The sequence below is a fragment of the Perca fluviatilis genome, chromosome 12, assembly GCF_010015445.1.
Source record: "Perca fluviatilis chromosome 12, GENO_Pfluv_1.0, whole genome shotgun sequence".
Taxonomy (NCBI): domain Eukaryota; kingdom Metazoa; phylum Chordata; class Actinopteri; order Perciformes; family Percidae; genus Perca; species Perca fluviatilis.
Genome location: NC_053123.1, coordinates 9,032,434 through 9,048,616, shown reverse-complemented (window position 1 = coordinate 9,048,616; position 16,183 = coordinate 9,032,434). Strand labels below are relative to the sequence as shown.

At 40.0% G+C, this 16,183-nt stretch overlaps 1 protein-coding gene across 1 annotated transcript in view; it reads left to right on the top strand.

Moving 5' to 3' along the window:
- Window positions 1-14,705, top strand: part of pth2ra (parathyroid hormone 2 receptor a) — an 88,416-nt gene extending 73,711 nt beyond the window's left edge. Inside the window, exons 12-13 of the mRNA XM_039817136.1 lie at window positions 12,009-12,050; window positions 13,724-14,705. Coding sequence (XP_039673070.1) covers window positions 12,009-12,050; window positions 13,724-14,113 — 432 coding nt within the window. The 3' untranslated portion in view covers window positions 14,114-14,705. The remainder of the gene's footprint in view (window positions 1-12,008; window positions 12,051-13,723) is intronic.
- The last annotated feature ends 1,478 nt before the right edge of the window (window positions 14,706-16,183 follow it).

Genomic DNA, 16,183 nt, shown 5'->3' with positions numbered 1-16,183 from the left:
AAATGTTTTCAGAAACACGTTTCGGTGAACTGTTTTAGTACAATATGAGATCGTACTCTGAACGAGCCGCCATGACAGTCTGTTTTGAAATTAGGGACCAGCCAGACCCATGTGACGCGATCGTCCAATCAGCTGCCATGGGTTGCGTTTGTCACGCCCATCCCGCTCGTCATTTCCAGTTAGTGTTTTAACATAGGTGTATAAAGTGGGCACTACGGCAGTAAGAGGTTAGTGCAGCTTAACAGTGTACTGACGAACCGTGCGGTACACACATGCTCCGAACCGAGACTAGCGAACTGAGACTAGCGAACCGAGACTAGCGAACCGAGCGGTTCGGGTGCTTTTTCATGAACCGTACCATCCCTACTGCAAACTCACAGTCCTCTCTTCCTGATTTACAGCCCCCCTCTCGTGGCTTAAAATAATTCACCGTTGTCGGCTCCAGCCGCTGAACTACACATTGTAAACAGCCATGGCCCGCTTGCCTGGTCCTCCCGGTAACGTTAGCAGTTAACAGGGTTAGCATGGCGGCGTTAGCCAGGACCAGTCGGGATCACTTTACTGGCTGTGTCTCAATTGTTTTTGCGAGTAACCAACTCGGGTACTCTAGCTATATAATTCAATGTGAGTACACAAATGTTGAAATGACATAAAATGCCCGTCCCTAGTGGCTGTGATAAATTAGCCTGAAGCTATGCTTACCTGTTCAGGAGGAAATAAGCCAGTTGTGCGTCCTTTTGGGATCTAAGCTGTCTCCATCTTTCAAATACATCTCCAATATTTACCAGGGTTTGTTACGTCTCTGGTCACGCAACTGTTAGAAACAGTGCAGTTTTCTTTTTTTTTAGGTCGGGCAGACTCTATCTCCGTTGATCCTGTTCGTTTGTTAGCTGCTTTTCATGGCTGTACTAACGTTACAGCTGTAGCGCGCTGGGTTTACGTTTTTACAGATATATCTGGCAACCCGGCCTGGCTGTCAAACTGGGCAGTTGATAACAACACACAGGCCAACACATAAACAGAAATTCCGTCACGGAATGTAAATTTCAAAAAGAAAAAATACTGACATTAGCATTGTTGTCAGAAAAGATAGTATTTCAGTTTAACATGTTTCCTTAATATCTGATGAGGCATTGGTGCCATTTTTGGATTTATTACAGTACAAATATTACATATTGGACCTTTAATTAGTAGGGATGCACCGAATATTCGGCCACCGAAAATTTTCGGCCGAAAATGGCCCAAAAGGGCATTTTCGGTTTTCGGCCGAAATACCTTTATCACCGAAACAATACGGCCGAAAATGTTGTGATGACGCAAACAGAAAACGCGACCTGCACGTGTGTCAGTACCCGATCCGTTCCACCTGCAAAGCGTCTCCTAAGCAAAGAGGTTGAGACGGACCACGGAGTGAAAACAATGAAAAGTGCTCTTAGAGTCTGTCAGCACACGTTTCACTGAGATCTGTTCGGATCCGCTGCACTTCATCGCGACTGTACTTGATCCGCGTTATAAAGACCATTACTTGGATGCGGAAATAAAGCAGGGCGCACGAGAAATGATCCAGGCCGCGATGGATGCGGAGAACCCACGTGGAGACGGAGCAGCGCCCAGCGCAGGAGATCAGAGCGCAGAAAAAAAGACTTGTCTCGCTGCACCAGATGAGGGGCATGCACCCTCGTTGTCTGATATGTTCAGTGAAATCCTGCAAGAAAGTGCCTCAATTAATAATAATAATAATAATAATAATAATAATAATAGGTAAGCTATTCTGTTCTTAGGCTACTGTATACTGTATGTGACTATCAGATTGTAGCCATATTTCTGCTAGATACTTTTTTAATTAAACTTTAATATTAATTTATACAATTGCAATGCCTTGATTTTAGTAAAGTTAGTACACAGTCATAGCCATAAATGCAATGGTACTAATAATTGGCTTAATTTCTTTCGGTGTTTCGGTTTCGGTTTTCGGTCTTGGTTTCCTCTTTTTTCGGTTTTCGGTTTCGGCCAAGAATTTTCATTTCGGTGCATCACTATTAATTAGCGTACGTAACTAATGTAGTCGTAACTACACATACTAACCTACACACTCTCCGTAGCGTGAGGAATTCACAACAGTAACGAGTAACGATGCAGCACATAAAAAATTTATCGGAGACGGAGTAAAAGTATTAAACTCATCGAAAATATGTACTCAAGTAAAAGTGGAAGTAGGAGAAAAAAATAATACTCCAGTAGAGTACAGATACAGCCTTTTAGTAGTGAAGTAGTTCTACTTCATTACTATACAGCTCTGCTGAAACTAAACAACACATTTAGAGTCCATGTGTCACAGGCTGTGGTCTGTGTCTCCACTGTGGACTGGCTCTGATTATAACATTTTACCAGGTTTCATTTTACAGTGGGTATGTCAGTGTCAGAATCAAGACTGCACTTCATTAGTCTGTGAACTAAAAATAGTCACATGCTTTTTAATGCACAGATTTTGTTTTAACGTATATTTACAGTAAATAAATTTTTTTTATTTAATAAAATTTCAAAGTTCGAGGGTGTAACTGTAATATGGTTAGTATACTATGCTAGTCAATTTCTATCGTTTCGATCACCCACCCCTTCGATTCGATTTAATAAAATGTTATCAGACCCATATATCGGCTTGTGCACAGTCTCCAGTTGTTTTAATTATGACTAGTAGCTGTCAAAATGCTCTACATGCAATCTGTTGCTGATTTTAATTAACACATGTAGATGATCTGTAATCTGAACGGATTTAGTCTCTCTGACTTCTAAACATAACTATCAGCCACACAACAGGTGTTCTGTACAGAATAAGCATTTAAATCAGACAAATAGTTAAAATACCTCCAAATCAAAATCAATAAAAAGTTTATATAAAACATCATGTTGAGTCGATTCTGAACCAATCAGCTGTTAGATCAGCTGAGAGGCCGGCGTTTCCCAGCATGCCCTGAGTCCGCCTGGGTCTTGCAGTCGGTGGAGAGCAACCGTGCTGCCTGTGTCTCAAACCTGCGGCAGCCTTGATCTCGTGAGGTTATTGTTGCCCACATGTGCATGACGTCAGAGCAAGTCGGGATCAAGTCGATCATGTTGGACACAAATCTAACCGGCATGCACTGGGCGGCAATCGCCGGTGATCGATTCTGCGCAGATCTCGCTCATCTCAAACGAGCCTAATATCCTACACCTGTTTGATCAATCTGAGGTGTAAAACAAGATATTTTCATAAATTCAAATGAAGATATATTTGCAAAAAGAAAACTCAAATAGGTGCTGTAATTATATAGGCATGTTATGGAATTTATTCTCATAAATATTACGATAATCAGGACAAATAATGTTTACACTGATGCGGTTTTCGATGCCTCCGTATGGGGGAGCACGTCGCTTTAATATGGTCATCATATCAGTGTTTCATAGTGTTTACTTTTATGGCTTAAGATCGTTTAGGCACGCCTGCATAATGGCGCACAATGGCTTATATTGCATTTTTTGATTTATAAAGGGTAACTGGCATAGGACGTGCGTGCGCACGGTTTCATAAATCAGAATATTTCTGTGCGTACACACGTCCTATGTTTCGTCCTTACGCCACTTATGACGCAAATTCGACGCACAGTTTTATAAACAAGGCCCCAGATCTCTGCAGGGTTATTTCAGACAGGTAGCTAGACTTTCTGTCCAATCAGACTTTTCTATAGCATAGCAAAACAAGTTCCTTCCTGAGGCTATTTTGCAGAGGCACTGTTGCTCCGTCTGGTGCTTAGCGCCGCCTAAGACGATTGTGATTGGTTTAAGGAAAAGAAATAAATCCGAGCACGTTTTTCTCCCATCCCGGAATGCTGTGTGGACTCGCCAGACCCTCCTCTGCAGCGCTGTGGAGGTCTGGCAATGCAAGACTAGTGTGTGTGTGTGTGTGTGTGTGTGTGTGTGTGTGTGTGTGTGTGTGTGTGTGTGTGTGTGTGTGTGATCAAAAGTTAACATTTCCATCAACAACGGGATATTTGCGTTTATAGATGAATAACAACAAGCCTACATTGTCATTGCATGCCTATATAAAAAATGACAATATATGGAAAGAACAAAATGAATGTAATATCATTGTAGCAAATACATTTTGTTGGGAACTTACATAGAGCATTAGTGCCGAAGATAAAAGTTCAGGATTAAGATTAAAACGAATTGGACAAAACTGAAAGACATTAATAAATCATGTTGCAGAGCCTTTTGAAGTTGTTTGGCTGTCACATGGAGCAGGACGGGAGTAGAGGGCCACTCAAGAAGAGCTTGGAGTGAAATTTGATGACTTTAAGGGCCATTTTTACACCATTTATTTTTGAGAAAAAAGAATGAGTCACTATTTAAAAGGATATTGGACAAAAACAGTATCACAAACAGGAAGAATGACTCCTATTGGCTAGGATCACTTTGTAATTCTAAAAGAATTTATATAAATGACAAGACTGTTAAAAACAAAGGGGCAGAGACTCCAGTGTGGAACAGTGTACCATTTTAGTCTGTAAAAATCACGAAAGGTAATTTAACGTATTTTTAGATGTCGGTGGGAAGATTTCTTATTAATTAATGTAACCCAAATCTGTGACCCACGGCAGAGATGGGGACTCAAGTCTGAGACTCGGACTCGAGTCGCACACATGCACGAACAGCTGACTTCAGACTTGACTTGCGACTTGACCCAAGACTTCAGACTTGACTCGGACTCGAGCTTTAAGACTCGTCAACAACCTGTTTTCGTGCAATTATTGCTTTTTAAATCTAAATTTAGTCATATATTTCTATTTTCTTTTATTGCCGCATATACTGGACGTTGGGGAAACGTATGACGAGCTGCATGTCCCCTGCCCTTTGCCATAATGTGCAACGTAACGCATGCGCTATGCCTATGTGTGCACACTCACATATAAAAAAATGTATCGACAATGGCGACATCAAGTCCTCCCGGAGTTGTGCCTTTTGTCATTAGTTTTGCTTTCAATAACTTGGTAAAAGTCTCAAAACGCACCCAGATAGGTCAGTCACATGCTAATGTGAAAGAGACGTTAAATTTAGCATATATCGTCACAGATAACAAGCTAACCATCGCAAAGTGTTGTGCTAATGCTGGGAACAGGCAAATTGTATCTTTATAGTTGTATCCATATGATGTGACAGACTTAGGTTAATATTTCACCAGGTTGTTGTTAAATAGCAATACTGAAAGTATCAGTTCTCACATGTTTGCACCATGGTGGGTGTATTAACTTTCAATACAGATGTTTCCCTCAAACTTTGAACACTGAAAAATGTAATGCATGATGAGGTTGGGCTTTACAGCCAGTTAGTAACACAGACAAACATGTATTCTTTGGTGCAGATACCAACATGTTGAAAAATACAGTTATGAAATTGAAACAGAGTTCTTAATTTGTGTTTCTTCAGATTTTATTGCAGTAGACCCCATAAAGTTATCCTACAACTGATTTTGATACTGTACTGTATGGATGGTAGCTACAGGACATGCTTTGAATTCATAAGATTTAACAATACAGTGTTAGGGACAGATCAGATGGCCAGAGACTTGACTTGGACTCGTGGCAAAAGACTTGAGACTTGACTTGAACTTGCCCCTCAAAGACTTGAGACTTGACTTGGACTCGAGCTCAAAGACTTGAGACTTGACTTGGACTTCCCAAAAATGACTTGTGAACATATCTGTGGAGCGCACATAATTCTTGCTGAAATCTGACAACTGCAGGTATTAAATCAACCAAACAGGATGGAACTTAAATCACATACATTTTATTTTTGATGTGTATTTAAATGTGTGCCAGTTTACATAAGTTTTATTGAAGTGAAAGAGGCAAATTTAACACACATGAAAAGGGTTTTGCGGAGAGGTCTTTGTGTGCGCATCTGCCGACTAAAGCCAAACAATGACTTGCTTTTGTGATGGTGGCCAGTGACACAACAAAAGCACAATTTAATGTCAAAATTGCACTGCGCCACCTGATGTGCCAAAACAATCCTCAGCTGCATTATTCCATCCATCTCAGCATGAACACATTTGTTTGAAGCCACATTATTGCCAAACAGACCCAATTGCGAAGGAAATTGGCTTGCACCTGTGTGTAAATAACAGATTAAACATATATTTTAAATGTATTAAGATCTATACAACTCCACGTCTATAATCTATAACTTTAGTATTTGTTTAGTATGTATTTGTTTCTTCTTTTAACATTGTGATATTTCATATATTTAATGTAGGGCTGGGCGATAAATCAATTTTATCGATTAACTCGAATGTGTAGTTAACGTCGATTTGTTTAAATGAAAATCGATTTTCTCCTTAACATCCGCCGATCCGCGCGTTTGCCATAGAGATGCACAGACAACATGGCAGCGACAGGGACTAACACATACATATATATATACATATATATATATATATACATATACATATATATATATATATATATACACACACATATATATATACACACATATATATATATACATATATACATATATATATACACATATATACATATATATATATATATATATACACACATATATACTATATATATATATATATATAAATATATATATATACACACACACACATATATATATATATACACACACACACATATATATATATATACACACATATATATATACATATATATATATACATACACATATATATATATAATACACAAATATATATACATAATATATACATATATATATATACATACACATATATAAATATATATACAAATAGTATACATAATATACACATATACACATACATACACATATGAGAGAGAAGAGGAAAGAGAGGAGAAGATAAAGACACACACATATAAATAAAAGAGAGTATATAGAAATATAATATATAAAGAATATAATGGATATATATAGAATATAGAAGACATATACACATATAAATACAAATGAAGATATATATAACAGGACAGCAAAGAGATAATGTAGATAGTGGAAATAGTGGAGGATAAGAGAGGAGAGACAGCACAGGAATGAACATGCAGTGAGACAGGGTGGAGGAGTGTATAGTGAAGGAAGTGCTCCACATCCCTATCTAATAATGCTGGTGATAATGCATCGGGGTGCGACGGAGGTCTGTAGCGGCTTAAACAACTAGCAATCGCCGCTCTGTAGCACGGAGCTCCTCTTCGATGTTTGTTTTTACCGCTAGTTACTACGAAGGAGCTTGCTACAGGTATGCTACATTCAAGAGACCATGGGATGTTAATATGCGTTACTCAACAACAGGTGAAAATAGGGGCAAGGTTGCACAATAACGTTAAAATGATTTGAACTTTTAGCGAGGAATGAGAAGTGAATAACCTGTATTTGTGAAAACAGCTTTATCTCACGCATCAGTTTTTTTGCTGTTTATATATATATATATATATATTTATATTTAATGTCTCAGAACCATACTTAACTTGCTTTGTGACACTTGGCTATTTATCTGATGTCTTTTATCCAACACATGCAATGCCACTATGAGATTAGAACCGGATGTGGAGGATTATAATTAACGCGCCCACTCCCATATGTTCACACAGACTAAGACTTACGAGAAAGTAACTGTGATTCCAGTAGGGAGTTTCTGATTAATGTTAGATCAGAGTGTTTCTTTCTTGTACACACAATAGTTAAAAAAAAGTGAAGTCAACTTTTTTGTGTGAAGTTAAAGGTGAAATATTAACCTAGGAAAAGAAAAACTACAAAAAACAGAGTATAGTAGGTTCAGTCAACAGGTGCACACAAGCAAGGATTAAGCTGCAAGGAGGCCCTGGGTCTCAAATCACTCTCTTTGCTCTGCTAGAGTACTGCCTGGCCCCAGGCTTACTGTGGGATAATCAATTAAGAAGTACACATTTAAGCATAATAATTAATTAATGAAGGCATTCAAATTGATTGACAAGATTGATCCTCTTAAATAGAGGGGCTCACAATTAATTAAGCAGGACCCACCTAGGGCCTTGTGAAGTCAGTTGATATCATGCTTTAGTGGTGCAAATTTCAAAAAACACATTTTCTGTTAAATTAGCACAAGGGTGTCCAAACATTTCATGCCACATGGAGTATATAGTTCTGGGAAATGAGCTCTTTAAGAAACTGTCTTAATGAGTGAGTTTTAAGCGGTGAAGGAAACCAGGTTTGCTCACATGTGTATGTGGAGTCAAACACACTTTTGGCAAGGTGCCTTGTCTGGGAAATCTGGACTAATCCAAACGTCTGTAGAACTCTGACAGTGGGCACTGGTGGTGGCGACTTGACATGATACTCAACGTCTGAACGTCATCAGAGAAAGGGTCTGAGAACAGGTTAATGTCCTTCTCAGTGGCAGTGAAATCTTGACAGTGCTGGTTGAATTCTGTTATTAGCAATGCTAATGTTGTTTCATTCTTTAGGCTAATTTTAGGCTGCCAATGCCAAACATGGTCAGGGACTACAGATGAAATCTAGCCTCTGGCATATTTAAAAGCAATGTTTATTGTTATGCACCGTCCCTGTGAAATAAACTTAATAAATAAACTATTTTGCTGCGAGCACAGTCACTATTTTCACATTTGGTCAACCAGAGATCATTTCTCCCAGAGCTGGGAATTGAGCAGTGTGCGGACACTGATTAATTCAATTCAATTCAATTTTATTTATAGTATCAAATCATAACAAGAGTTATCTCGAGACACTTTACAGATAGAGTAGGTCTAGACCACACTCTATAATTTACAAAGCCCCAACAATTGCAGCAATTACAGTAATTCCCTCAAGAGCAAGCAGTGCGACAGTGGCGAGGAAAAACTCCCTCTTGGGAAGAAACCTGGGACAGACCCAGGCTCTTGGTAGGCGGTGTCTGACGGGCCAGTTGGGGATATGATGAACAGTGCCGATAATAGTCAAATTAATAATGGAACAGTGACTTCAAATGGTAGTCGTAGTAGTTCATGTCATATCAGGGCGCTGCAGGGCGTTACAGGATGTAGCGTGGCCCAGCAGAGCATGGATGGACGTAGCAGGAAGCAGCAGGGTTCAGCAGGACGCAGCAGCTGATTAGTGTCTTAAAAAGTCCAAGCTCCAGAACAAATTATTCCATGTGTGTACCAGCCCATCCTTTCCTTGAAAGCAACTAAAAAAAGCGAGGTCTGCCAATTATTCAGGGTTTCTCAGTTCAACAAAGCTGTGTCCTGTGACTGATATTCTCATATTGTTATAGTGATGCCTAGCATTCACAATAGGATCTGAATTTTAATGTAGTCAGTGAGCCAAATATCATTTAAATTGTATAATCACTCATGGGCCAATTGAAGGTTTCGGGCAATGCCCCTGGGCCATAGTTTAGTATAATAAGCACAAACCTGTGAACATGTTAAAAGGGACATTTTACCACCTTTATTGCTGATGTTCAGTGGTCTGGCACACAGAGCCGTGGCAACTGTGTCTACATGTACCAGGATGCATTGCGCCCAAGCGGCAACTTGGCTTAGCTCCCTTACCTTTTTAGAAAACAAACTCACAAAATGTCAGAAAAGGAATTATTCATACACCTAAACAGAGAAATACAACCGCACACCTTCAGATTTAAAGTTTGTCTCTTTCATCGCACCAAGACTAGATTACCTGGTAACGGATTCATTCAAAACGGGACAGAAAATAAATTTAACTCACCAGATCCACTGTAGTAAGTCTTTCCACTGTCCCAAACACAGCAACTCTGTTTTTGACAAAATAAATCATAATTCACAGAGTAAGATGTGAAAGTACACCGGCTCCATACGCTGTATTTCCCCTGTCTTTCTCTGCTCAGCTGCCCGGTAAACAGCAGCTCGTTGGCGGCTCTCAGTCTTTCAGAGGCAGACAAAAAACGCCATACTGTTCTGGTTGTCTTTTCCAGTTTATCTTCGGGATCCTGAAAAAGGTCTCCAGCACACCTCTGTCTAAGTACACATTCAGAAATGTATACAGCCCTGTGACAGCTGTCATTGGCGACTGGATACAGCGAAAACACGGCGAAAAACTGCCTACGCTGACATTCACTGCAGTAGAATCCGATTCTGTTCTTGCATCAAAATTCAATTTCAGCAAAGGCCCCACCACTGTGGGTGTTTGCTCTGGGCGGCTAAACTTCTCCGGCTCCCTGCCGCCAACCGTATCATGGCAGCTGCAGCCTCCCTCGGCCTCTCTCTGGCTGTATACAGCGGATCAGCCGAGTCAGTCAAAACACTGTAAAATGTACATTGTAAAAATTCTCATTCATAGCATCCTCTCGCCGATGGATTTGTCGCTAGTTACAAAAGCAATACAAGCGAAGAGAACAGGGAAGCTTGTAAAGTGCATTGTGTCCCCAGTCACGTCACTGGAGTACGGAAGTGAAGCAGATTTTGCAGCTGCGGCTGGCTGAGGTTCAGAAACACAGAGACAGGCTTTTTTAACACCATATGCCTAATTAAGATAGAGATAAGGTTGAATCGCCCAATTCTCCCTTTAAGCTTAAAACTTCTGGAACGTGCATGCATGCCTGCATGTGCGTGTGTTGAGTTTGAGTTAAAGCTTTTATGTTCCTACAGGTCTTTATAGAAATACACAGTTTTTGATCATGAACTTGTTTAATGAGAGTAATTAAAAGGTCGATGTGCTCCTACTCTCTGGAACAAGCTGCCTGATGACCTGAGGTCCATCACAACTGTCCACATTCAAAAGCAAACTCAAAACCTTATTTTCTCAGGCATTTGTTTAAATTACAATGTGTGTGTGTGGGTGTGTGGTTGTGTATGAATTTGTATGGTCGCACTTCTATGTCTTGTTTGTTTTTGTTGATTGTCCTGTGTATTCTTATTTCTATTCATGCTTTGTTTTAAATGCGTATGTTGTTTTTAACGTATAGCACTTTGGGTTTACGTGTAATGAAAGGTGCTATACAAATAAAACGGACATTGACAACAGCGCTGCGACGCACCCACATCGTCAGCCTATCATCCTGCTTCTTCCTCGTTTAAACAATTCTCTCTCTACCTAGTACATTCATGCTGCTGTTCACAGCTGTATTTAAATCTGTTCTCTAAGTTGTCGTCAACTGTTACAGTGCAAGTCATCGCAAATGGCAAAGCACCCCTCCACATCCTCATCACCGCCAGTCTTCGCAGATTCCTCAGCTCCATCAGAATCATCAGCCACCACCACCACCACCCACCCCCACCAGTGTCTGGACTCCATGGGGGGGGATTTATCTTGCTGCTGCTCAGGGCAGACGCCCCTCAGTTACAAATCTCCCTGTAGAGTCTAAGCGCCAAAGACTTTCTGCCAAGACTTACATTTTACATATCATCTGTAAAAATTAATATTCTATCTAATCTTTACTTTATTCACTTGCCTCTCCTGATGGAAATGTGTCTTTTTTCACTTACATCTTTCATATGAATATTTGGTGGTTTTGTACATTTCAAACTTAACTAGAACTTTCAAGAACACATCAGATTTTCTGACCAGCTTGGGTCTTAAATGAACAGCAACATTCTTATTATGAGGATGAACCAGCGTTGTCCCTCACCAGCAAAGATATGCAGCAAAGCACTCAAACACACACACACACACGCTCAAAAACACATACACGGACACACACCTGCCCATCTTCCCAAAACCCATCATTTTCACAGACTGTGTCTCTCTTTTAAACTTCTTATCGTTGTGGGAAGCAGGAACACAAGGTGAAACAGGTCAAGCAACAGCCAGAGAGATTACCATTTCCGTTTTTCCAAAAGCACTATTTGAGAAAAAGATAGTTGGTGACCTGGAACATCCTTATTAGCGTTTGGCAATAGCGTTCGTATTGGACTCCGATAAGAATGACACTTGATCAACATTGTTATCATCATTACTGTATATGGAGTTTGTTCTCAATTGATCCCACTGAGATCTGAGCTTCTATTTCAATCTCTTCCTTTCAGGGCTTCTTTGTGTCCATTATCTATTGCTACTGCAACGGAGAGGTGAGTGGATTGGTTTTTTCAAATCCCACTGATCACAGAGGAAAAGCACAACACTGCAGCAACACCGCAAAGCCAAAGCAAATTATTGTGTGTGTGTGTGTGTGTGTGTGTGCAAACTTTAGTTTGATTTCAAATTAAGCGTTGCCACTGATAATGGTATAATTACTCCAGGCACACATAACCCAGGGTCTGGCTGAAGAAGTAAAAGAGTGACATTAGCTACTTGTCCTTTTTCATTCTATCTGTTTCCTGCCTTCTACAGTAAAATGAAATGTGATGAAAAGAGCGGTCATGATATCAGGCATTCACTCTCTGTCTCCCTCTACTTATAAACTGTAGGGCAATTGTGCAGCATTGCTTTTTCTCCACTTAAAAGGAATTGTTTTGCTACTGACAGGCTCAGATTGTTACTAAAAGTGTCTGACAACATTAACGATCCCAGGACGTGACTTTTTGTCCGAAGACAGCGGTGTGGAGAGTCAAACGCCAGTCGAGAAAAAGGCGTTCAGAGCCTGTTGTTTCGGAGTAGGCTACAGAAACTATAGGTTCCTTCCATCTTAAAGATTGTCAGTGCCATGGCTCAATATTTTAATGATTTCAACAATGTGGATATGGTCGTTATAGTTAGATGACCACCTGTATTCATTTGAGCCAAAGTACAACGTTACGGATGGAGAGAAAGAGAGAGAGAGAGCGAGAGAGAGAGACCAGGCGGAGGAGGGTGAAGCAGTGGCTGGAGGGCTGCGAGCCTCGGGATATTGGTAGTGCTCTCGTCGGGTGCTGTGCCCTTATATGCCCAAAGAACAGGTTGTCAGGAGTGGGACCTGTTGCTGCCAGATATCTGTGGTCTGGTGGTGTCCAGTGATATACTTCGGACACAACGCTGTGTCACCACGTCTTTATCCCTTCTCGCGTTCCACTCTCCACACCGCTTTCATCGGACAAAAAGTCACATCCTGAGATCGATAATGTTGACTTTTAGTAACAATCTGAGCCTGTCCGTAGCAAAAAAAAATTAGGTTATATTGCAGCTCGGTTCGCCCCGGCCCGTCATTGCAATCTCGATCAATACTGGACCAATCTTAAAGATTTTTGGTCACATCAGTCCATTAGAAAATTATGCATGGGGAAATGGGGTCCAGGTTGAAAAAAAAAACAGTAGTTGCACTTTAAGTGGTGGAGATCGAAAATATCATTCTGATGAAGACAAACATTTAGCATTTGCTATTGTTTCTCAGGTGTCTCAGGAGTTGGTGGAGACCAAACCAGAGCTAAAAGGCTAGTGAATGTTGGACTTATTTGACTCCAGTTGGATGCTTTTGTTGCTCTGCATTTATAAGGCAATTGTTTGCTTATATACTGACACTGTCGTGCAGAAGTTTTTATACTTTAAATTGGCTAAATAACAGTTTACAGTAGTATCATAGTCTACGTACACTGACAAAAAATAAAATAAAAAATAAACCGTAATTGTAGGAGTGGACAGCTTTAAATTAATAAAAAAACAAAAACAGTATTTGTAGAATCCTAAAATAAAAAGAATGACCCCATAGCAAGGAAAACCCAGGTATTTGCGATAAAATATCAAAAAAATAAAGCTACTATTCTGCACTGTGATCATTTTAAAATGTAATTCTTGATACTGAAAGCCCTTGTTCTTCCTATCCCCACAGGTCCAGGCAGAGATGAAGAAAACATGGACACGCTGGAACCTGGCCTTTGAGTGGGAGGGCCCGGTGGTCTGCGGCCGCTACCGCTACGGCTCCGTCGTCGTCGGCATCAACAACAACAACAGCACCAGCAGCCAGTCCCACCTGGCAGGGGCTGGCCAATCCACACGCTCCACCACACTTGTTTCAAGCCATGTTAATCGGAGCACAGGTGCCCCCGTGGTCAGCATGCACGCCACCCTCCCAGGATACGTGATTAGTAACTCGGACCCGTCCATACCTGAAGAACCTGAAGACAGCGGCCCCAAGCAGGTGGACGATATCTCGCTGAAGGAAAACCTGCCTGTTCTTAGTACCAGCGCAACAGCGGATGATGAGGAGGAAACACTGTAGCAGTAGTCTACAACAAGTCAAAACATGCGGCAGAGAAAGACCAATGAAAAAGGTCGCTGTAGTGGTTTGTGTAACCCAATCCACTTTCTTGTCATTTAAACTCTAAAGAGGGTATCAAAGGCAAACACAACATTTGACTGTATGTACAAGAAACACAAAATGTCTTGAACCCCCTTATGAAAAAGAACTTAAAAGTACATGGTTAAAAAAAAAAAAAAACTGATAGTTTGACACAGACCATGAACCTGAAAGCAAATGTTTAATATTTAATAGTCTTGTTGACTTCTGCAAATTCCACAGCTACACTTTTCACTCGCTGTGTCAACATTTTTTAGCTTTGGTGTTGGATGTTGTTGATCGCTGATGGAGATGGTTTGCCTATGGATACATTTGTAGGAATGTGAGGTGGCATAAGGATGAAATGCAACTCGTTCAACTAACAAAAATCTAATATGATGTGCCAGTGTTGGTACTTTGAGGGAGCTTGGCTGCTGCACAGACCCTCTCGCTGAAGGCGATGGTTTACAACCTTCAGAAGCTCTCAGGGAGTGCTAAGCCATATTGCTCTCTGTTGTCAATAATATAAATTATGATGTTGCATGTACTGTGGTGGTCTGACTTTATGGAAAAATTATTTCAGCGTTTCCACTGAAGTGCACTTTTTTCCACTGTGACTTAAGTACCACATCTTAGGATAGTGATAAACCACAGTAGGTGAAAAGCACAAAGAAACCCTTGAGAAATATACATGGAAATTGTATAAGCTGAGGGAAATCGGTGGAAGGAAAAATGTTTTTTTTTAACTAAAAAAAGGTAGCAGTAGAAGAAAAATCATCTCCTGGAAGGTGTAGATGTGATGAACCTTTGTTCTTGCCAACAAATTTGAATATACTGTATATTAATATTAGTGTAATTTTCTTCACTTATTAGAAAGCCACATATAAAATGTAATGTACAGCCATTTACAGGAGTTTCTATCCCTCTTGTCAATTGAAATTAGGAGGCCCCCAGATGCAGAAAAATTTGTAGATTGAAGACTAAAACTGTGTGTACGCACAAAGACAGAAATATGCATAATTTTCGTCAGATTTATAAAGCCGCAGGTACGCCCAATTTGTTTTATAAGTTTCGATCATTGTGGAGCTGGGCGCACATGCATGTACCTCATTTCCACTCCCACAGGTATAAACAGTTGTAGAAACGCCTTTAAACACCTGTTTGCATATCGATACTTGAGCCTGCTCCACCACTCATTAGACCTGTCACTAACTACGTTTACATGCACATAATATTCCGGTGTTTGTCCTTATTCCGAAAAAGAAGATATTCTGACTAAGCTGTTTACATGGCTAATTAAAGTGAGTATTACACTAATATTCCTGCTTCTAAAACCCGAATAATAACGGAATATCCCACGTCTTAATTGGAAAATGCTATATTCGGAAAAAAGGCCTTATTCGGAATATCCAACCAGAATATGCCATTTACATGACCTGTATCAAATTTGGAATATTGCCATATTCTGAATAATCGTGTAATATTGGTGTGCATGTAAACGTACTGAATGAGAAGAACCACAAAGAAAGTACAATTTCACAGAGTGTCAGAACAGTTGTCAATACGCACGGCTGTGGCTGTTTGTAGCATCCAAACCGCTAATTCATCACATATACCTGAAAAAAATCTAGATCACTATTATTATTATTATCTGTCGCCCCCATGAGGAATTCTAAGTAATGACAACAAAACTGTCGGCGCATCCACATGATACAAGCCTTCCGTGATCGCCCACAGCACTATAAGTTCAAGTCACCACTAACTCTGGTCAAAATATTGACTTAGTATCTCAATATATTGACTCAGTATCTCAGAATATAAACTAAGAATCTCAAAGTAATGAGAAAATTTAAAATCTTGACTTAGTATCTCAATATATTGGCGTAGTATCTCAAAATATTTGATCAGTATCTCAATATATTGACTTAGTAATTCAGAATATTGACTAGGAATCTGGAAGTAATGATACACTTTAAAATACTGACTTAGAATCTCAATATATTAACTTCTGCA